This window comes from Squalius cephalus (assembly GCF_949319135.1).
Source record: "Squalius cephalus genome assembly, chromosome: 16".
In the NCBI taxonomy this organism is placed as follows: Eukaryota; Metazoa; Chordata; class Actinopteri; order Cypriniformes; family Leuciscidae; genus Squalius; species Squalius cephalus.
The window spans coordinates 6,569,934-6,593,483 of NC_137137.1; the positions used below are offsets into that span (position 1 = coordinate 6,569,934).

Consider the following 23,550-nt stretch of genomic DNA (forward strand, 5'->3'; position numbering starts at 1 on the left):
CTGAGGTCAGGACCATTTCTGCTCTTTCTATAAGGTTGCACTGTTGACTTTTACAGTACTTTTGTTTCAATATCAACCATATTACATTACTTTGAATAATAGTCGTGTTTTTAACAACTGATTGTTTGCTGCTTTTTTTGCAGAACACATTTATAAGTATTTGATAAATCCTTTCACTTAAAGGCAACATGCTTTTATTTTTTATTATTTAATTTATTATTTTTCTTGAAAAGTGAAGGCAGTCTTTACAAAGTAAATATTTTGTACATGTTCACGTCGGAAATGTTTGTAAAAATGTAAACAAAATTGTAAAAAAGAAAAAGTGAATGTATCCATTGAATAAACTCATAATGAAACTGGATTATTTGTTTTGGTTGAATGTAAAAATATTCATTTTAGGATAATTTAACTTAATTGTTTTGGGAAAATTAAGTCTGTTAACCTTATTCAACTAAACGGCATTGGATTAACCTTATGTAATTAACTTAAGTTTATTGAAATAAATAATGTTGCATAAATCCAACGTAACCCATAATGTGGAACCTGTTGACAAAGTTAACTAAAGCCAACATATAATTTTTTTAATGTGCAGCTGCCTGGTGGTTAAATTAGGCAGGTTTGTACTTGTTTTGTTAATGCTTTGCATTTGGCACAGCTACCATTACCTGATACCCTTACTAGGTCTTAAAGGGAATTGAAAGTGTGCCAGGCCAACACAATGATTTAAATAAGTCAGGGTTACTTTTCTTTAAATCACAAACATTTTGTTTAGAGGAGACCGGGATGGAAGGAACACTTGTTGTTTGCGCATCAGTAACACAGTGGTCGTTTTTGCTAGATCTTTCAAACTTTGATACACAGTAGCCACATTTGTTTACTACAAATAAAACTCACTTGGACGTGTAGGCCAATCACAGATTACGCAAGTTAATGTCAAATACAAAGAGTATCCAGTACTGGGGTGAGTTGCAACACTAGCTGGGATAGATGTAACAATGAGAGGGGATTTGCTGTGATAAGATCCACATTTTATGCAAGAACTTTATTGAAGGACAAAGAATAATCACTTTTGAATAAAATTAACAATTTAGCTCAGTTACATGCCACTTTTCCTGTGAACTCAAAATGGTGATGGGAGTGTATGAAATTGATGAAATTACCATAGCTCTTTTCTGACTTCTGACAGTGTTACAACTGACCCCGTGTTACAACACTCCCCGGTCTCCCTCTACAAATTAATATTAATGCATTGAATCTGCAAAAATAAAACCTTTGATGGAGACAGGTCTAACTGAAGTACAAATACAAACCAGAATCTATCTGGAAGTAGCTTACGTTCACCCCTTTCCCCTCAGGTGATTCCTTAGCTTAAATAAAAAGAAAAAAAAGTTTGGAATCACTTTAGACTTTTAAAAAGGAGAGTAACAGTACCAGACCAACAAATGAACAAAACTGATGACCACAAACTATAATCATTGATAAAAACAACAAATGGGGAGCAGAGATAGAAGTCTAGTAAGCATAAAGAAGAATATGTTAGTAGCTAAACAAAAATTATATTTAAAGTTGGTTCCTCATTTTTAATGTATTGTATCAATGTATTATAAAAAAACGCTACACAAATAAACATAACTTGAAATTTTCTAAGCTCACAGTCTTACAGACAGGCCTACATCTTCATAACCACAACAGATTATCCTGAATATATAAATTATAATATAACATGTATTAAATACACAAAGTTGAATAATGAACAACAATACTAAAACAGCTCATTTATTAGAGTTTCAGTCAATTTCATAGATAAAAAATAAAGTCAGGTTAAAACATACTAAAACATTTTAATAACTAAATTTGTACATTGAAATTGTATTATAAATGGTAAAGCTTTAACTGGAAATCTTATAACTTGTATGCTATTACATATGAGTAGCAAAGATATATGCTTTAACATTTACGATAAACAATAAATTAATTATGAACAAAGGTGTACTTACCAATAGTAAGAAATTAAATTGATTTAAAAAAAAAAACACACACACACATTTATGACACAGAACAAGTATCATTTGAAAGAATCCGCGAGAATGTGTAAATGTTCATGGTTAAAATCCCATTTGTTCCAAAAGATTCAGTAGGTGTGTCTGCAACGCAAAGAACAAAAGGTAAAAATTCTCATATTCCCTAAATCTGGTAAAATGATGCATTGTTCACAGAAAAATCTAAAGTAGTGCAATATGCAGAAATGAAAAAATTCATTTTTTTATTTCAATTTAAAGAATTCATTTTGTTTTTCATTATATAATAATTTTAAAAAATAAATATTTTTTTTAAATGCTTATTTTAACGAAGGAAAAAGTGTTTTTGTAACTTGAAGAGCACAAGGGTAGATTTCGGTGGGGATGACCGGGTCTGCCGCTGATTAAAGTGAAGGACAATACTTAACGTAATGAACTTCACATATTATTGCCTTTTTCCCCCTCTAAGACTAGTAGTAAGTGGAAAATAAATGGTGAAATTAGAGTGAAATAACCCCGGACATCAGGTGCAGGATAAGTCAACAGTCGCATTTAATATGTATAGGAAATTAAACTTGTGATAAGATAATGACATTTTTCCAATATTACCAGACTGAATTGATCAACTTTTTGATTAAAAAGAGACTCATTGCTTTAATCACTAAACCAGTGATTCAAGCAATGAGTATGATAAAGGATAATTTCAGGGATGTCTACTCTCCCCTTTTAAAATGTCACTTTTGAAACTTTCAGACCAAAAAAAAGCCAAAGATCAGTCTGTTTGATTAGGCTAACCAGGAACCAAGAAAGAGAACTGAAATAACTGGAAGTTTTCACTAGTTCTTTCCAGCCATAAGGTGTGAACACCACAGGATGCAGAGGAAAGGAGAATACAGGTTAACTGTATGAGTTGATAAAATTGCAGTGCAATTACAATCAAAGCTAGCTCATCTGGTATAGACGGCTGTGAAGATGATTATGGGGGGAAAAACTACCAATTCCTTGAAAAACTGTATGAAGCACAAACATATCAGATCAATCATATACTCAACATACAAAGTTTTAAATGTGCAGAGGCAATATGAATCTATTTTTTTAAATTAAAATTATGGTGATTTAATTATTTAGTTATTCAGTTCAATGGGCTGGTGTACTTCAGCTGAAGTGATCTGGCCCTAACCTATAAGACATGTGGACTTTTCACAAAAATTAAAACTCTCACCTGTAATAAACACAGGAAACCGTACAGAGGCGTTTTGGATCTGGAGGCGAGTCAAACAGAAGAGGTAATCCGGTCGGTCCCGTGATATGACATCACATTCATGATAGGGCAAGACCTCGACTATGCCAGCTTTCTGACAGCAATCGATAAACTGCTGCTTCTTACTTCCCTCAGGACTGGACCTGTCGAGGAGATTATATGTAAGATTATAAGTCTTACCTTTCATATGTTAGAGGAGAGTGAGAATTAAGTATGTTCCCATAACTGGGTAAGCAAGTACTAACAAAAGTAGCTATTGTTTACGCAAAAAAGCTTAAAATGCTGCTTTATCAGGCAGTGTTCATAGGTAGAAAGGCATCAAGGCGAAACTAGAAGCTGGTATTGTTTCAAACAAGTCAAGTCAAGTCAAATCACCTTCATTTATTTAGCACTTTTAACAATATAGATTGTTTCAAAGTAGCTTTACAGTGAAAATAGGAAATTAAAGTAACAGAGATTGTTTTGGCTTTACAGCAGCTCTGGAATAAAGTTATGTTCAGCTAAAGTTAGTTTTTAAACAAAACTTAATCACAAAACTTAAACACAGCTGTGATCTTACCTTGCACTTTCCCGAAGCCTGCGGCTGTCTCTATAGTGCAGAAACCATTTCCATTTCCCTTGCTTGTCTAACTCCTCCAGAATCCCCACGACTTTCTTCATGTCATCTTATAAATTTGACAAATATAAGTCCAATGAAAATGTCATAATGCATCAGTCCATCTCCAGTAAAACAACATGGATAATTTCTGTAGCAACTTTTATCAGTACCTAGAGTAAGTGTGTCGAGAGCCAATTCATCACACACTATAAAGCCTCCTTTTGCAAAAAGATCTTGGTGAGCGAGGTTCACCACGTCATCGGGCCGGTCGATGCCAGCGAACAGGACGTTGGGGGACTTCTTCAATTCCAGCAAATAAGGCACCTGGTTGAATTGGATAAACAGCTCTTTTGAAGGCAACCTCAATCAAACAAGTTCACAGAAAAATAGTTTCTGTAACAATCGCTCAACTTTTTTTTCCTCCAACTTCTGTTAATTATATCAGTTTGGCTGAATTAAAAAAAAAAAAAAAAAAAAAAACGGTTTGGCAAACAGTTCCGGGGAGAGCCGAGGAAATGGAGCGAGGCCGGTGGCGCAAGTTTTAATGAGTCTTTCGCCTTCCACTGTCATCACTCCTCCTTTTATCCTTCCTGAGCTCCTCCGTAAGACTAGAGACCGCTGTGTCCCACAGTGACACTTGTGACACCAGCATCGCTCCGTTCCCACGGCTCTTGCCACACATTGAAACAAAAAATGAAAAGGCATTTTATCCCTCTTAACTCAACCCAAAAGAGATTGACCTGCTCAACAGATCTGAAACTCCATTTATGCACAGACTCTCTTAGATTCTCTTCATTATAGCAATGTATATTAATATTAAAATTCTGTCCAAGCCAAAAATAATTTTTACTTTAAGGCTGGTCTGAATTCTGATAAATGGCCAATATTGTAATTATACTGTAAAATAAATAAACAAATAAAAGCTACAAGTGAATTAAGGCATCACAACAATGAAAAAAATGGATATTAACATTGAGATTTGCTAAAGATTACATTAAAGAATTATTTTTAAAATATGTTTTTTTGCGTTTTCACCCATTTTTATATTTAGAATGATGCTCACTGTCAGATGACAATAAAGGTAATAAAAGTAAAAAAGGGGAAATGAGCATGCACGATTAAATATCCAATATCATATATGCAATACCGACCAACTGAAAAAAAAAAAAAAAAAAAATCTAATATTGGCAAATATAGTGATATACTGATATTTCCTTAGCATAATTTGCCTATGTTATGTACATTTTAATGTGCCATGTTATTTTTTAAATCACAGCATTTACTCGTCTTTTTTACTGAATGATATGATATAATGATATATCTGGGTCAAATTGTCCACTTAAAGGATGATTTCCACGAATTTTCTGCCTAAAATTATGAGCTTCACTAAAACTCATTCACTTACCTCACATATGTGCTCTGCAATGTCCTCATTCCTCAGTATAATGAGAAGAGGGGACAGACCATCGTTACTGAGGTCAAACTCTTCTGGCTCAACCTGTATGTGGCCCTCAATCTCCAACATGTGCTACAAATCAGAAATTCCCATGAAAATCTTTCTTTACCATTTTAGAACACTTTATAAGATTCTTTTTATGCATAACTTTCGTACCTTGGTTTCTTTAAAGAAGGTATCTGTTGATGTGACAAGGATAAAGAACCTGTACTTAGTCTTGGATGCTTGCCACACAGAGGACTTCAGATTGTCACGAGGATTGTCGAAAGTGTCCTTCTTGATACGACCACAGAATCCAGGATGTTGGCCAACGCTCTCTCGATTGTACTTTCTCTTGACGCCCTTTCCACTTGCCTCAACTGGACGAGAGAGAGTCTTCCTGCTGCAGACATCGTTCATCATGGACTTGTATGCTACAGCACATTGCTTTGTTATTTCTGAGATCCCTGCGAACTCAACTTCATTGCCCTTTTCACAGAAAAGTCTTTGAAGATGTGGTTTGTGGTTTCTTACAGTTTCCCTCATCCCTCTCCTGTCAGACATGTCCACTTTTATCTTAAAATCAGTAAGTGATTCCTGTGCTTTATTAAGGTCAGCGGAGTTCTCCACTTCACTGAGATTTGAAAACCGAACAGTCATGGGACATGTAGACTGGTCAGGATTTTCCCAACAGTGTGATGTGGTACTGGATGTGCTCTTATTTTCTTTGAGAACCTGACTCATGTTTTTAGAGAAAATAAGGTACTCAAGATCAACTGCAGACCGGGTCACATCAGTCTTACTTTGTTGTTCTTGCCAGTGATTAAAAGAGTTTTCAAGTCCAATGAAAGATGGTTTCACGGTGGAAGAGTTACTGAATGTTACCCGGTTTCCTTTCCTGTCCAAAACTGTGACAATAGAGGAGGGTGGAATGTCGAATTTGTTATCCCTCTCACTTACATCTAATAGCTGACTGGAAGCCGCCTCCCTTCTGAAATACCTGCGCCAGTCAAATTGCTGCGTGCTTGTCTTAACATGTGGAAGGGAACTAACCGTGACTGTCTTAGTTGGCTTTGCTTGGCAAGTTTCAAAGAATGACGTTTTTTGTATACTGTAGTCTACAATAACATTGGAAGAGTCTTCATCATCCCACTCACTTTGGCAGAAGGTTGTGAATTTGCTTTTTCTAGACTTCTTTTTTGGACTTTGGTCCCTGGTATATTCAGCAGTATAAGTAACTGATAGAGGGTCTGATTTATAATTCTTTTCTGCCCAACAATAGTTATCCATCTCTTTCTTTGCATGCTTTTTGTGCCTGTAGGAATACTCACGTTCAGATGTAATGTACTTAGAACAAATGGGTTGATCATTGTCACAACTAAATTCATTTTCACATGGATACAATTGGTGATCAACTGGTTCCTCTGTTTGGTAATCAGGCCACGGTAAACCTTCATCGGAGCCCTGGTAATATTCATGCAAATTGTCTACATTGTCGTCTCTGTAAAATAATCCAGAATCATTTTGAGGTGCACCCTCTATGAAGTTACAGTTCTTGTCATCTTTTTGTTGGGAGGTGGGACTGAGTTTGTGCCCTAACTGGAAAGAGTCCTCACTGGGCGAACACTTAGTAGTTAAAGCAGATTTATCTTTGAAATCCATTGTCCCAGGGTATTTGATCCTCTTACACCTTAGTTTGTCATCATAGGTTTCTTCATAATGCCCTATGAAGTCAGAGAGTGGCTTTGTGGTAGAAACATGCATTTGAGAACATACAGGAATTTTAGGTGGCAGCATGTCAACATGATCAGTGTTGTAAGGAAAGTAAAGGTCCCTATTCAAATCCTCTTCCCTGAATTCTTCGTTCACTTCTGGTAAACATGCCATTTCATCTTGCGTAGGAGTAGAGCACATGCTGTTTACCTCCACTTCTGAGGGTTTGTAAATTGTCAAAGCTTGAGGAGCAACCGTTTCATTACGAGTTTCAGTCCGGCTATGGGGCAAAGCACAAATTTTTGCGGACAGGCATTCTTGGTATGTTTTGATGACTTCATCTTTACAAGAGCCTTGTCTTTGTGCCTCCTTCTCGTCAACAAGTGCATCATCCTCACCACTGACTTTAGATATATCCTGTTGGCCTAAATCACTTTCATCATCTTTTTCTAAATGACTTATATCTAATTTGGTGGGTTCAACAGTACTTGCCGTTTTTAACTCGTTCTGACATACTTCAAGAGCTTCTTGTTGGAACACTAAACTCTGCTGAAGGGTCTTGGTTTCAATCTCATCTTGCATTATATTAGAAGTATCAATATTAGAAGCTGGGGTGTGTTTCTCTTGAACAGACATGGGCTGATCATCATCTGAGCATGAATCAATGCTTAATTCAAGGGTATAGTCTTCAAGGTCTGTCTCCTCTGGTGTGTGAGGTTGTGTTTCACTCTTTTGTATCTTCACTTCATCATCATCATCATCATCCATGACAGCATCCTCATCACTGAATTCCATTTCAACACTGTTTATATCATCCTTTAGACCAAAAAAATATTCATCTAGATGTTCCACCATTGCTGTGGATGTCTCACGTTCAGTATCACTGCCATCCAAGTTATCACATTCCTTTGACTTACTCTCACCTTCTTGCATAATTTCCTCACCTGTATAACCTTCATCTTTTTCTTCCACATTCTTTTTAGTGGAATTCCCTTCAATTCCATGGGATGATGCATCAATCAAGTTTAACCGATCTTTCAGATCAAGCTGTTCTTTTGCACTAGGAATCTCATTACACTTTTCAACTTTAGTCTCATCTGATGTAGCATCTCTCAGCTCACCAACCATATTTGTGTGATCTTTCAGGTCATGCACAGGGTTAAGATCTTCTTTTGCATTTGAAGTCTCATTATACTCTACAAGTCTCACCTCATCTGATGAAATATCACTCAGCTTATCAAAATGGTCAACTAGATTTGTATCATCTAATAAAGGTTTCAGTTCTTTTTTTGCATTAGAAGTCTCTTTGTGCTCAACACTAGTCTCATCTGATGTAGCATCTCTCAGCTCATCAACCATTTTTGTGTGATCTTTCAGGTCATGCAAAGGCTGAAGATCTTCCTTTGCATTAGAAGTCTCAAACTCTTCAACTCTCGTCTCATCTGATGAAATATCACTCAGCTTATCAAAATGGTCAACTACATTTGTATCATCTAGTAAAGGTTTCAGTTCTTTTTTTGCATTAGAAGTCTCTTTGTGCTCTTCAACACAAGTCTCATCTGATGTAGCATCTCTCAGCTCATCAACCATTTTTGTGTGATCTTTCAGGTCATGCAAAGGCTGAAGATCTTCCTTTGCACGAGAAGTCTCATTATACTCTTCAACTCTCGTCTCATCTGATGAAATATCGCTTAGCTCCTCAACATGGTCAAGTAGATTTGTGTCATCTAGTAAAGGTTTAAGATCTTTTTTCTCATTAGAAGTCTCATTATGCTCTTCAACACTAGCATCATGTGGTGAAACATCTCTCAGAACATCTACCATGTTTGCGTGACCTTTGAGATCTTGAAAAGGTTTACGATCTTCATTTGCATGAGCAGAGCAATTATGCTCAACAACACTAATCTGATCTTGGCTAGGCAATTCAGAAGTCATGTTTTCGTCAACATTTCCATCTTCCATAATTGTAAGACATCCATCGTGGCTATCTTCATCTGAGACTTCTTTACTCTCTTGACTTACAGAAACACTCTTTTCCTGTACCGAAATGGATGCTCCGTTTCCAGTTTTAAATTCTGTAGTATCGTCAACATTTCCATCAACCACAGCTGCTGGGCACCCATTTTTGTTTTCATTTGTGTCAGAAATTTCTTTACTCTCTGCACTGTCAGAAACCTTCTCCTTCTGCAGTACTGTATGTGCTTTATGCCCAGTTTCCTTCTTTAAACCCAGATCAAAACTTTTCCGACCCAAAATCAGACGATGTGGTTTTGAGAATGCTGACGGTTTTATGGGACTAAGTACTTGATGGAACACACCAATTTTTTTCAGATCAAAAGTGGTCACTCTCGTAGATGCTTCATTCTTTGTAACATTTCTGACCTTTGGTAGTAGTATCCGAATACCTATTCTCATATTTGATGCTTGTTCACACAACTGGTTGTATGAACTATTTTCTTCCAAGAGCTGAGAATATGAGCAGTCAGTGGTGATGTCATTTTCATCATCAGTGTCAATGTGACTGTCAGGCACTGAATTTACCACCGGTATGTCCACAGGAGATCTATAATTCTGTAACAGAAAAATGAAAATCAATATTAAATTGCACAATCACACTGTACAAGAGGTCTAAAATATAAGAAGAATATCACAGAGAATGTCCAAAAGAATTATTGACACAACTCTTTTAAACATGACAAGTAACTAAAGGTTAAAAGCTAACAATAATATATTTTCTTAAAAATATATTTAAAAAAAAATAGTTAATAAAAAAAATTTCAATACATTAACAGCTATGCAACTAAAAGCTAAGAGCTAAATACAGTGCAATTTGAATCATGTTAATCATTACCATCAATGATGTAACTTTTGGATTGGGGGAGAGACTTGTCCCAGAAGGTGAATGGCTTGGTGACATTTCACCAGGATGTGATGCAATGTCTTTTTTTCTGCTCTGATTTGAGACCGAACAGAAATTTACAGGCTCGCCATTTTTCACAGAAAGATCCAAAACCTCTGATGAAAGATGCGCAGGCCTGAATGAGTCCTCTTTCGAGGTCAACTCAACATTGAGCAATGACACAGCATTTTGAATAGCGTTAATGTCCAGATGAACCTTTTCAACATCCTTTCCCTTTGGAAGTGTGGTACTATTTTCAAGGTGAAATAACCTGGAGGTGTGTTTACTATAAAAAAGTCCAATCCACATGTGAAAAATTATATGGACATCCTCAAAGGTGTCTTCAATGTTGAAGTTCCATTTCCTGTCAATATTAGAGGGAAGAAATGGTTAACAGAGCCTTTTTGGAATGTCTTATGATGCTCAAATGATTACCACAAAAACTTCTTCAGCATATTTAAACATTTAATTTTCTCAATGATTAGTATCGGGGCCAATATATATATATATATATATATATATATATATATATATATATATATATATATATATATATATATATAATACATAAGCAAAATACAGGTATTGAATAGTAGGGCTGGGAGAAAAAAAATCGATTCACCTAGCTATCGCGTTTTTTTTTACGATACTAAAATACATTTTTTTTATTCCAGAATCGATATTAATTCAAATTCAATTGCTTTATTTTTGTCCTTGCTTGCAGATGAGGTTGACAGAAGTTAGCCACTTTCATTCCAACAGAGGATGAAATGTGTCGTTATTTATGAGTGTTGAGTGACGTAATATCCCAAGTGGACTGGTGGAAGAGACGTGAGACTGAAAGCACTGAAAAGCCCTCGCACAGCTCTGCTCATATGCTGAGAGAGAGATAAGACAGTAGAGCTGTATCAGCAGATACTCAATATTCAATGACTCGGATCAGATCGAGGGCACAAAAAACTTGATCAGGACATCCCTACTTGTAATGGTCTTGATAGAATCAGTAAGAGCATTTTTTTGTTTGTCTTTTTAGCAGAAGTGTGTATATATACGAATATATCATTTTCCATTAAAGCTGTATTATTTCTAGCTTATTGCAATAAAAAAAATGTTTTTCATTTCTAATTTTAGGTGAAATATTCCTTTAGTTTTTCTGATTAGTGACAATATTAAACTAAATGCAATAATGTTCAGATTTTTGTCTTGTGTGAATCGCCACAAATCAACATAAAAACAACATTAATTTTCACTACAACAATCATCAAGCCTTAACCGAAATGTAGGGGCAACAAGTGGTACTTACCCATGAAGTGCTCGTGTGACAGTTTTGTCTATATTGTCATTGGTGAACTTGCTGTCAAATTTAAAATCATAATCTTCTTCCCAAATCCTTGTCAATTGGATCTTTCCCTCCTTTTCAATGATGGATCTATTCCGTAAAAATCTTGACTTCCGTGCTTTCGTCTTGGGAATCAACGACATTGTCCCATCTGAAGAAATCAAGTGCTTCCATTCTGTTTTGCCTTCTTCCTCCTGATGATACGAGGGTGTGGCATCTTTAGGCAGGTTCAGATGAAGCCCAGTCTTCAAAGACAGAGCTGAATCTACACATCCAGATGGATAAGAAACCTGGGGGGATGTACCTGACAAACCTGACAGCAGAGAGGTTGGCTGTGAGTAAGAATGCTCTTTAGATATTTCCAAAATCAGTTCCCCAGTCACTAAAAGACCTTCTGGAAAAGGAGACCTGGGGGGTAATTTAAATCTGCCAGATGGACAACGAAGAAGAGCATGAAGGACTGACTCCGGGGAGCCGCTACCCTTCATTCCATCAAGGGCCTCCTGGCCAGGATTGGCTTCTAAGTTCGATAACATTTTATCATTACTTGCACCGAGGGCCAAGTCAGCCAGTAAACTCAAAGCATCTGAGGGCAGAGATGCACTCATGCTCTCACTCTCTGCGCTGGCTTTGCCATCAACGCTAATTCTTGTCCTTCCCACCCTATCCCCAAGCGACGATATGAGCTGCTGGTCATTGCGTTTAGCTATTTCAAAAGGTGCTGATGTGTCAAAATTGAGGGACCCTGTAAGAAATAGACAAAAACAAAGACAAAGCATAAAATAGCAGCAGCAAAGGCGCATAGTCATGCAGACATGCAAAAGAACAGGAGGAAGCAGAAGCACAATAACATGCACACGGAAGACAAAAAGATGGAGGGAACACATGGGGCCAATTTTAAAACACCAGCAAAATCATGTCTCATGTCATTCTAATTTAATGACTACTGTTGAAAATGAAACATTCACAAAGGATTGAGGTTTAAAACTGGTATACAAACAGTGTACACTGGTATACACACGACACTTTCTGGACACTTTTCCAGTAGGGGTGTAACGGTTCTCGGTATATATATATATACACACCATATATATATGGTATGAATATATGGTATGAATATGACTGAATAGCTTTTGTAACTTCAATAATGATTCATCTATATTTCATTTATACAGTGAAGATTTTATGCAATATTGTTTTACGTTTGATTACTTTATTCAATTTCTGTACCTGAAAACTACTGTTAGATACCTAAATAACCTGAAAAGCACGGTTCATTTTATTTGTCTCTTTGCTCTATCGTAATTATTTGTCAACAAGCAAATTATGTTGCTTGTAGTTTGTTCTTATTTTCTTCATTTTTATTTGACAGTAGTCCTTTTTTCCCTGAAGATAGCAAATACCGAACCGTACTGAAATTGTGACGGTAAAACTGTGATAAAAACCGAACTGTGAGTAATTTGAACTGATACACCCCTATTTCCCACTCTTGACATGTGAACATTTGTTTAATAACAGAATATGTAAACAAAGATTTTTCTTACCATTTTCTTTTGAGTCCTTGGGAATAAGACCTCTCCAAGACACAGGTTGTTTGGTTATCTCCACAGGTTTCGTTGGCGTATACTGTGCCTTATCATTCATGGGCTGTGATGCTTTGTCTTTCAACGGATTCTTGATAATATCACATTCCAGGTGCATAATAGTGCCCAATTTTCTTTTTTTTGATTCGGGGTCTGCGTTATCTGGCTCAGATTTTGCACTGTCACCAGGGGAAGGAGATTTCGCCCTCTTTCCCCTTCTGAGTACCGTCTTTAATTTGCTTATAGATATTGCACTGTATACATCACATTTTGATTTCTTTTTGTTTTTGTCAGGGGAGGATACTTTAGGGTCAGAGTGCATGGATTGGTCAGATACTCTGGGAGGACTAGAAGTTGCATCTGTTACTTTGTTAGTTTGTTGGAAGCCTACGTTCTCATTTAATGTAGCATTAATGGACTTCCCTGAACATAAATTCTGACTTTTGTCAATTTCTAATGGGTTGTTTTTGTGAAGGTTTCTCAAAATCTTTAATGCTGACAAGAGAGCACTTGGCATTTCATCTGAAGGGCTGTGCGACGAGTCTTCACAGTCACTGACCACTGGAACTTTACGGGGGTTTTCTTCTATCACCATCGAGAGAGATTCTCCCTTACTTTCCACTATTTCTGTGGATTTGTTTTCCACAGGAGATATCGTTTCTGCATTTGTGTCAATGCTCATCTCAACATGCATTTTCTCACTTTGCCTCTTGTTTGCAGATTGTACATTAACATCTGAACCATGAGGGACAAAAACTCTGCCACAGGTTGTGATTATGGTCTTTAGACCATATCGTTCCCTCAAGCTAAATCCCTCCATCTTCCTCTTGGGTGTGCTAGACAAACTTTGCTTTGTGGCATCAGCCAGTGCGTTCACTATAGTCTCCTCATCAATCTTTACAGCACCTGATCTCAAAGAACGCTTCAGATTGGCATTGGTATTCCACAATCTTTTACGCCTTGGAAGAGACCGCCAGTCTCTTTTTGAAGGACTTGTCTCATTTTTCATAATTTGATCAAGTAAAGTTTCTGTTGACACACTTAAAGGTTCTTGTGCTTGTCTGGCTTCACTCAGATTTCGATTCACACCCCTTTGCCTGCGTCCCTTGCCTCTACTAGTTAAATGCGGCCTCTGATTAATGTCATCAGCATGCATGGTCTCAGTCCGAGTCTGGTCTTTTGTAGGGCCATCTGTGGAGTTCACTGGCAAAACGAGAGGCAAACTTGAAGTTGGTAAAGCAAGCTTTTTTTTAACAGCTTTTTTTTTCCTCTGCCTGGTTCTCCAATGAATTTTGCGCTTCTTTCCTTTACGTTTCGAAAAGGACCTCAGATTAATTTTCTTATCAGGATCAGCCATTGTTTTCTCAGGATGTATACTATCCTCCATCCCCTCAGCAGTATCACCTTCCTCTGTTGATGTGATTAATGGTGTACTGCTTGTTTGGATGGGAGTCTCTTTTGTGGATAAATCTACACAGACTCCATCAGCATCTCCTTTAGTATTGCCTTGAGATGTTTTCTCAACATCACTGTCAATACTTACACAATTTTCTGAAGGGAAGTCACCCAATTTAGGTGAAACTGTGGAAGTTGGATACTCCGACACACTGTCAGCTACTGCAACTACAGCTGTTCCCAGTTTTCCAATGCCCTCTGGCAAAGCAGGTTGAGGCTGCTCTGTTGTCACATCCTTGTGCTCATCTTTTTCAACAGTCCTGTGAGAGGCATCACTGATGGCCTCTGTGTGCTTAGTCACCTCCATTTCAATGGGAGCATCAGTCTGCGGGACCTCATCAGGTGAAGATATACAGTAATAGACATCATCATCATGATCTTCACCACGCTGCTGTCGACCAGTGGTGAGTAACTCCAGTGCCCTCACTACTGAAATTGTAAAGCCACAAGGCTCATCAAAATATGATTTTAATTGAGTGCAAGTCTCCTGTGACCATTTAGGCGATATCAGAGTAAAACCACCTGGCACATCATATTGGTCTGGAAACAAACTTGCTTCCCTGGTGGGAACGTCCAACAGCCCTGGGTGAAAAAGAGTGCCATAGTCTTGCAAATGCTTCTCTAAAGAAATCTGGGAAAACCCCTGTTGGTTTGGAGGACATTTTTCCATCTCCATTTCTGCATAGTTGAGTGCTGGAATGACTTGCATTATTTCTGATGACACTTTAGTATTTGTCAGGTCAGACTTGGCACCTAAACATAAAAACACATGCTTATAAGACATGTAAGACTTGCAAATTAAAAGATAAATTAAGTAGACGTATGTTAAAAAAATTTTTTTAATAAATCAAATTCTTCTCCTTGTTACCTCTTGGCACAGTTCTTGAGTCCGGAAAAATAAACATGCCTTGAAGTGCAGCTGCCTTACCAGACTTTGCATCTAGAAATGAAGGAAATTTATGTTTTCACAAGATAAACAACATCAAGATTTTCTGTCCACTTTTTAAGTGATCTTGGCTCCAGATGTATTTTCACTGTGTAATTAATGTTTTTAATGAGGAAATGAACTCAATCCCATGAAGCGTTGTGAATGACAATCAAATTAAAATGTAAAATATAACAATATTCATTTAAAGACGTTATTGTAAGAACAGAAAATAGTTTTTTTGAAGGTAATTGCTAAATAATCAGATATAACCAAATCACATTGAAGATTTTGGGTAATGTAGATCTTCGCCAGCAAATGCGCTGTGAAATACATTTAAATGACACAGACCATCAGCATTAAAGGAAGCATACATCACTGATTAACAACCTCTGAGCTCATGAGGTTTGTCTTTAATGGTTTACATGTTGGTGTTAAAAATTAAGTACTCTATAGAGAAAATGATTGGGATTGGAGTTGCACTCCACTGGGCAACGTCTTACCTTCATAAGAGAAGAGATGTGAAGAGTGTAACAGTATAAGGAAACCAGAATCTTCCAGTGGTATAACAAGAGCCTGGTGAATGGAAAAGGTCATAAGACAAGATTTGTTTAGAGATTTTTTCAGTGTTTCTTTGATGACAGATATTTCTCTCTTCCCCACATTTACCATGTCATTTTCCTTTAGCTCTTGGGTTATCTGAGCAAGATCATTTTTCGCCTTAGAGGAGACAACGTCATACAAGTTGAAACATCTGCCATCTATGCAAACTGTGGGAAGATGTAGGAAAACAAATTAAAAGATGTTGCACAAAAGCTCATTTAAAGTTTTAGCACCAAAATATAAATATAAATACTGTCAATAACCAAAATACAATTTTAAACACACCTTCACCCACAATACAAGTTTCAAAGATTTCCCGCGGCAAGGTCCTCTTCAGTTCAGACACACCAATTGCACGGTCAATTTGAACTGTCTTTGGGCTGAAAATATAGTTTGCATTTCAGTCCTATAGCTTATAAGTAGATTTATAGTACATCTGAATAATCTACCCTTAATGTTTGGGCAGCTTTGTTGGTGCATTATCAAATTAAATATGCTTTACTGTATCAGAGGGACAAAATATTTTTGCATAAAACATACAGTTTTGCTGGGAACCAGGCTCCGCTCGAAGACTGAAGACCAACATCATAGACAGTGGATTCAATCTTGAATTGGCCAATCCATGGTTGGTAATGAAACACTACAATACAAGATACCACTTATTGGTAATCACTCTAATATTCAGTGTATTTAAATGTTCTTTTAATTCAAAACATGGAACAGTCTAGTTTAAAACACTACAATAAATTAAAGAAAGACAATGTACAAGATTTTGAATAAAACAATCCTCGCTATTTGCTCTATTTGCAATTTCACCACAAAAAGAGTAAAGAACATGCAAATCAATCCATAATTCTTACCTGTTTTGTCTTGGCTTGAAAAGAAAAAGTGAAGAAAACAGATTGTTAGTTGTCATATGTAATACTTAATGTTTCATTTCATAAGATTCAGCAAAAGCAGCATTTTTTTTTTAATATAAAATCTCAAAGAGCAAAGTGATAAACCTCTTTTGCTCCAACTCTGATGTGGTGTTTATCTTCCCATATGAAAATGCCACGATGGCAAATGGACAAGCATGTCTCGGACATGATTCTGTTTCACTGCTTCCATCACAGAGTTCATACATATAGTACTGCAAGACAAAGCAACCTTGTTAGATATACAATTTGATGCTAAGGAAGGAAGGAAACCATTTCTTTTGAGAGCTGCATCACCTGTGTTCGCTCATAGGCCAAGAAAGAACTAGTAGTTGAAGACACAGCACCAAGCTGCTCTGATACGTGGCAGTCGAAGCCAGCTGTCGGAGGAGTGAAATTCTGGGTATAGTTGTCTGTAACTTCTTTCACTCTCCCCTGATTTAAGAAAATATGTTTACATGTGGTGCATTAGGATAAATCAACAAAAAGCAACAGAATTTGGTTGAAGAATAACAATTTGCCACAAATTTGTTAAATGTGTACCTTGGTCAGCTTCAAAAGGACAATGTAGCCAGTCTTGCCATCGTACCAGCGCTTCAGGTCGAGGCAGTCTGAGTATTTTGAGATATAGACACCTAATTTAAGTGTAAATAACAGAAATATAATGTGACGATAATCGCCTCAACCAATAACAGTAAACAACTCCACAACAATCAATTCACTGCAGCTGTATTCAACACACATTTCTTAAGACATTTGCTTTTTTTAGGCAAAGCTTGTAAATGGCTGATAAAGTCCAATGAATTTTTATTAAAATGGTGTTCAACAAACTATGGGATAAAAACTGTGAAAAATAAGCCATTAAAGAGGCAGACAACAAAATGCCTCTTAGTTGAAGATGTAACTCAAATCCTGAGGTAATACTCAACACATGCAATTAACGGACTGTCATAAACTGGAAAAACTAGATCTTCTGAATTTTTTTGGCTGAGAAAAAGGTGTACAAGCACTTCTCAGAAAGAGCTGATTGCCTCAACATGTTAAAACTACAGTAAACAAGTTTAGTCTTTAGTACTGCAAATTATTAAGCCAACAAGTCCTAGTCTCACAATAGCCAGGCTTTTGACACTGCATCAAATGCCTAAAAAGGTATTTTTCAAAGATTAATTGAAAAACTATGGCAAATCCAGTAAAGATATCTTTAACAAACTGTATTAACCACGTAAGCATGACCCTGTAAGCATGACTTCTTTTTCAGGCTGGTTGACAAAAACGTGTTTACAAAAAGTTGTGTAAAAGCCAGTAAATCAGATAAGTTGGATAAGATACTTTGGTGGGCTTTAAATAGAACAGACTGTGTCAGTGATATCCCTGACAACACACCAACATTTGCTGGGCCCTAAAATATTTTTGCATTAATGGGAAATGATAAAATACATTAACTTAAAGCCAATATCACATTAACTTTACTCTTATTTGGTTGCTTAACTGTAAGGAGAGACACTCACAAAGCTGCGTGTGTGTCATTCAAGACTTCCCTTCTCAGAAAATAGAAGTGATACACATGACCACATAAACTCACTTCCCAACTACATCATACATAAAATTAGAAATAAAATATGAAAACCCTTAAACATCTGAAGGCCTAATTTCACTTGTCTAAGAACATTTGCTGAATTTAACTTGTCTTCACAAACCTGCTTTAAGTCAATAATAATTCAAGATTATGTCTATTATTAGTAACTATAGTAGTTCTGCATGATTTTGTTGTCCACCAAACACCCAGATCTTCAGAGGAAATGTACTTTTACTTAGACTGCAGTAAATACTTCAGTATCTAGGCTATTTGATATCATACACTAGTGGGAAGACCTGGGTAAGGGCTAACCTTCACTTTCTCTTTCATTAGATTCATTAGATCTCTTAAGTAGCAGTACAATTCATACTTTCACTTTTCATATGTAGGAGAATAGACTATGGACATGAAAATATACAGTTCTCCTATGCAAAAAGCATATTGCATAGTTGTGCTTGGAGTCAATTGTTTTATTCGTGGTAACGCAATGAAACATGCCAAATTTTGCGGAGATAATTTCGGGCTAGGCTGTCATACAAAGAAATTATGAATACATGCAAAAACTGGAGGGAACCAACAAAATATTAAAAACCAATTATGTTGAAGTCAATGCATGCTTTTTCCTGTGAGCTTTTTGTTTTCTATGCATTTTGGACATCACTTTTGACCACTTTGCATCTGCATCTGCATTATAAAACATTCACTGAATCAATCCAATGAAAATCATGCACTTTCATTGACAAAAGGGCTGGGACGATACACCTATCTACCGATTCAATACTATCACGATACTTGGGTGCCGATACGATATGTATTGCGATTTTTTAAGAATTGCGATTCTACAAGTATTGCGATTCAATATATAACGACACATTTTATCCTCTGTTGAAACGAAAGTGACTAACTTCAGTCAACCTCATCTAAAAGCAAGGACAAAAATAAAGCAATTTAATTCGGTAATAAAAAAATCGATTTTAAAAGAAACGCGATACCTAGGTGAATCAATTTTTTCTCCCAGCCCAAATTGACAATAGCACATTCATATCAAGACTTGTCAGACTAGCATAAAGGCTTCAGAACCTCCTCATGGCTGATCTTGTTGCAGTCACATGTGAAAAATTTCCTTGTGCATTAAAGTAATTAAAGTGCAACATCAGGTTGTTATGCTGAAATTATCACCAAATAATGCAATGGCTACTTTCTTTACCTTTCAACGAGTCTCCAAGAGTAGTGCATTTTGCTTGTCCAACCAACAAGCCTGTTTCACCAACTTTCCTTGCCTGTGGGAAAACAAATGTTGCATTAATGGGTTTGATGAATCAGAAAGTAGAGTTTTGAAATCAGGCTGATTCAATAAGTTCATTGAACATTATATTTCTTACCCTGCTTGCATCATCAAGCAACAGGAAGCCAAAAGACTCTTCAAGTTCCTGTTCAGAATATCCTTTTTCCCGTTTCTCGGAACGAAAGACAGCATACTGTTGGGGAAAAAAACATTCATTCGGCTATAACATGACACAAATCTCACTAAATCATTTTATATTGTACAGTATTAAGAATAGAAATTACCTTTTTTTGTAAAGTGTCATTGTTGATCAAATGGGCAGAGTTGTACGTGAAACATTCTTTTGATTCCTCATACAAATAGTTGTTACGAAGTGGCGCTAGAATACTCTCATTAAAGGTTACTGAGCCTGGATGCACAGGCTCCAGAAGACCTGGTAAGACAGGACACATGTCTGAGTTATACTAACTGTTTCACAATTTTTCAAAACATTCCATCTTTTCAACAACAAATAAAATGTAAAATAAAAGGTTTTGTATGTCACTTTGGAATGGCAACTAGAGAGCATGTTGTCAAGGCCATTTGAAGGTCATTGAATACAGTTTGAGATAAACATTCAGTAGGCTAGGTAAAAAAACAAACAAAAAAAAAACACCATTTCAAAAACTGGCTAAACAACTCCTCAAAAAACATATTCTGCATTAAAGAAAGCCCCTTACGCAACTCGTCTGGTGTACACGTTGTTCATTATGTGAAGGACTATTGTGCAATACCTCTGTGGAAGTGTTCCACACTAATCTTCCAAATGTACCATACAACCATAATGTCAAATATTGACTTATTAACTCATAATGAACTCATCGAATTATACAGTAATATGAAATGCAGTCTAATTGTCATCTTACAAGATGGATTTCCAGCTTTTCTAATTGGAAAATACTGTTTAAGATTTGTAGCTGGTTTCTGGAAACAGTAGATCATCTTGGACCAGCAAGAAGCTAGTTATCCACTAGTCACACCAGTTTAAGGTGGTCAAACTGGTTTTTGAAACATGACTCTCAACCAAGCTAGAACCAGCTAATGAACATCTTAGACCACCTAATATTTAATGGATATTTCAAACTCTAAATGGAGGAATGAGATTCATAACCAATGCTGTAAATAAATCAACACTGCTGACTTTTCTTGACTTATCTAGACATTTGTACTAAACCCATTTAAGCCTTTTTTGGTCTTTAATTTTAGTCAAATTTTACAATCCCAAAACACTGAGAACAAGGGTTACCAGAATGAGAAGATCTTTCGGTAACACTTTACAATAAGGTTTCATTAGTGAACTACTTTAGCTAACATGAACTAAAAAGGAACAATAGGCTACTTCTACAGCATTTATTAACATCAGTTTATGTTAATTTAAGCATTTAGTAAAATCAAAAGTTGTATTAGTTAACATTAGTTAATGCTCTGTGAACTAACATGAACAAACTATGAATGACTGTATTTTTATTAACAAAGATGAATAAATACTGTAACAAATGTATTGCTCATTGTTAGTTAATGCATTAACTAATGTTAACAAATGAGACCTTATTGTAAAGTGTTACAGACCCTTCATATAGATCATGCACAAATATCTAGAAAACACTTATAATAATGGGCACATATAATAAATAAATATAGGGAGGACATTGCACAGTAGTGAACTAAAACATCAATGTAAACCCCTTATTCACATTAATCAAAAAGCTTATTGGAGCAGAGGTAAGACTATCACGTGTAGATTTACCAGGCCCACGCTGACTCGACTGCAGAACTGGTTTAGAGTTAATGGAAACCAAACAAACCAGTACCCGTGTCTTCTTTCAACCAGAATAGTCTAACGTTAGTCGTTTCAAATTTTACACGAGTGCTGAAATGGTGCAACTATATATAAATACTTAGAACTGAAACTCAGAAAGAAAAAAGAAAAAAAACAGTTTCGTTGGCTGTCAACAAAAATAGCATAAAAGAGTGGGTTTTGAATGGATATATAAATAACGTTAGATGTTTATTGCATAAATTATACAAACACTATTGACGTCAAAACAGAAACTAAACGTGTCAACGAGTCCACTAACCCCAGTTACCTTGTGTTGATCGTGTAGTCTCATTCTCCATGAAGACGAAGCATGGATCCCAGGTTTTCGCTTTGCACTAACTCGATATATTAGATATTTCTAATACTCGGTGGCTCACGACATTCCACTTAAACGAATACAAAGATACTGCCTTTTCCGTGAAATAGTCATGAAATGTTTATCGAAAGCTCGAAGGATAATTATTAGTTTCGACGACTAGTCTCTCAGGTTGAAATGCGTTTTGAAGGACTTGAATTGTACTGTGTGACTGTGTTGCAACCAGGAAGCGAATCCACATAAAGACAGTAAGGTTGGGCTGTGAAAACGGCTGCCAGCAAAATGGTCTGAAGGCCTGTTTTTAGCCGATTTTTTTCTGACTGAAATGCTTAATCATTCGAAAGTGCGCGCTCTCAACTCGAGGGACGCGGCGATGCATAGAAGAGCGTAGCTCGCGCGAGTAAAAGCAAAACGAAATAGAAACAGAAAGTCAAAAGTTTGCGTCCATTTTGCGTCTCGCGTGCAGTTCCGTTTGGCGTCGCTAGTAGTCGCAGCACAGCATGCGCAGCACAGAACGACGTCGTTCAACGCTACTTATACTCGGATTTATCACTGAATATCGATGTAATAATTAAAAGAAAGGACTATAAGGTTATATATATAATGAGTATACGTCGGTAGCTTTAAGTAAACAAACAACATTCCTTGACTTGAAAAATCCAAATGTACTCTTCCGGCCTCTAGGTGGAGCTATTCAGTTTTCTGCATTCCTGAACTCCAGCCTTGCGGCTTGCTGCTGAAAGAACATTCAGTTCTGGACAAAGTGTTCACTGGGTGCATTAGAGCAAAACAGAACTGTATTTGTCTGCCTAAATTTGGGCGGGCAAAGCCATTTTAGGTGTAATGCATATGGAAAATATTTAAGCCTAGTTTTAGAGGAATGCGTAGCCTACACAAAACCTTAGCAAATGTTTAAAATGTTGAACTATGAATCGTCTTATTTTAAAGCAGAATTATTAATATGAGGTCATGAAAACTGTATACATATAATTAACCCTTTCATGCATGAATTATGATAACCTCAGTCAGAATTTTTTTTCTTGTGTGTTTTTATTGCTCTTAGGGCATGAAAAACAAGATTAGATTTTTTTTTTTTACACATTTTTCAAAGAGATTTCAGATGTCCATAATACAGTAATCAAACAAATAAAGTGTGTATTTGACAAACGAATCAATAAAATAATATCAAATCATGTGAAAACTATAAAATATACAAAAAATATAAATGCGAAATATTGCAATACTTCGCATATCTTTGATATCAGAACATGAGGACATGATTCCAACAGAATTTTCTACAGCCTGTCAAGGTACAACTGTGGAAACTACTCAGATGCTCCCTCCAGTATACCAGAGTATGTCAATTTACCCTTATTAGCTGATAATTCTGATTATGTTCAAGATGGACACATTTCTAGCATAGCCCTCCTCTGAGAAAACCTAGCGATACGTTTTTTTCAATCTCATCTGAAATGAGCAGTGTTGGGAGTAACGCATTACAAGTAACATGCATAACGCATTCAGATTACTTTTTTGATGTTACAAGTAAAATAATGTGTTACAAGTAACATGCATTACGTAATCAGATTTTTTTTAATGTTACGAGTAATGTATTACAAGTAGCATGCATTACCTAATCAGATTACTTTTTGATCTAACAAGTAAAGTAATTTATTACAAGTAATGTGCATTACATAATCAGATTACTTTCTGATGTTACGAGTAAAGAAACGCATTACAAGTAACATGCATTACGTAATCAGATTACC

General features: G+C 36.3%; 1 protein-coding gene across 1 annotated transcript; it reads right to left on the reverse strand.

Annotated features, from left to right (window-relative positions):
- Positions 1-584: 584 nt before the first annotated feature.
- On the reverse strand, positions 585-22,537 carry tasor2 (transcription activation suppressor family member 2). Its single transcript, XM_079898007.1, has 22 exons — positions 21,734-22,537; positions 19,892-20,040; positions 19,705-19,800; positions 19,530-19,602; positions 17,290-17,381; positions 17,044-17,181; positions 16,834-16,961; positions 16,690-16,703; positions 16,370-16,469; positions 16,115-16,209; positions 15,896-15,996; positions 15,730-15,802; positions 15,170-15,241; positions 12,808-15,054; positions 11,228-12,008; positions 9,877-10,288; positions 5,490-9,596; positions 5,283-5,405; positions 4,048-4,201; positions 3,839-3,944; positions 3,241-3,422; positions 585-2,144 (listed from the first exon to the last, which is right to left on the reverse strand). The coding sequence occupies exons 1-22, from the start codon at positions 21,762-21,764 to the stop codon at positions 2,047-2,049; spliced, it is 9,372 nt and encodes a 3,123-aa protein (XP_079754133.1). The 5' UTR covers positions 21,765-22,537; the 3' UTR covers positions 585-2,046.
- Positions 22,538-23,550: the final 1,013 nt, after the last annotated feature.

Bases quoted from the DNA above. Each gene is read 5' to 3' on its own strand.
- tasor2 (XM_079898007.1), bottom strand. From the start codon at position 21,764: ATGGAGAATGAGACTACACGATCAACACAAG. The intron at 19,801-19,891 runs GTAATTTCTATT...TTTCCCCAACAG, and splicing joins ATGACACTTTACAAAAAAAG to TATGCTGTCTTTCGTTCCGA. The intron at 16,962-17,043 runs GTGATGCAGCTC...TTTGTCTTGCAG, and splicing joins TGGCCTATGAGCGAACACAG to TACTATATGTATGAACTCTG.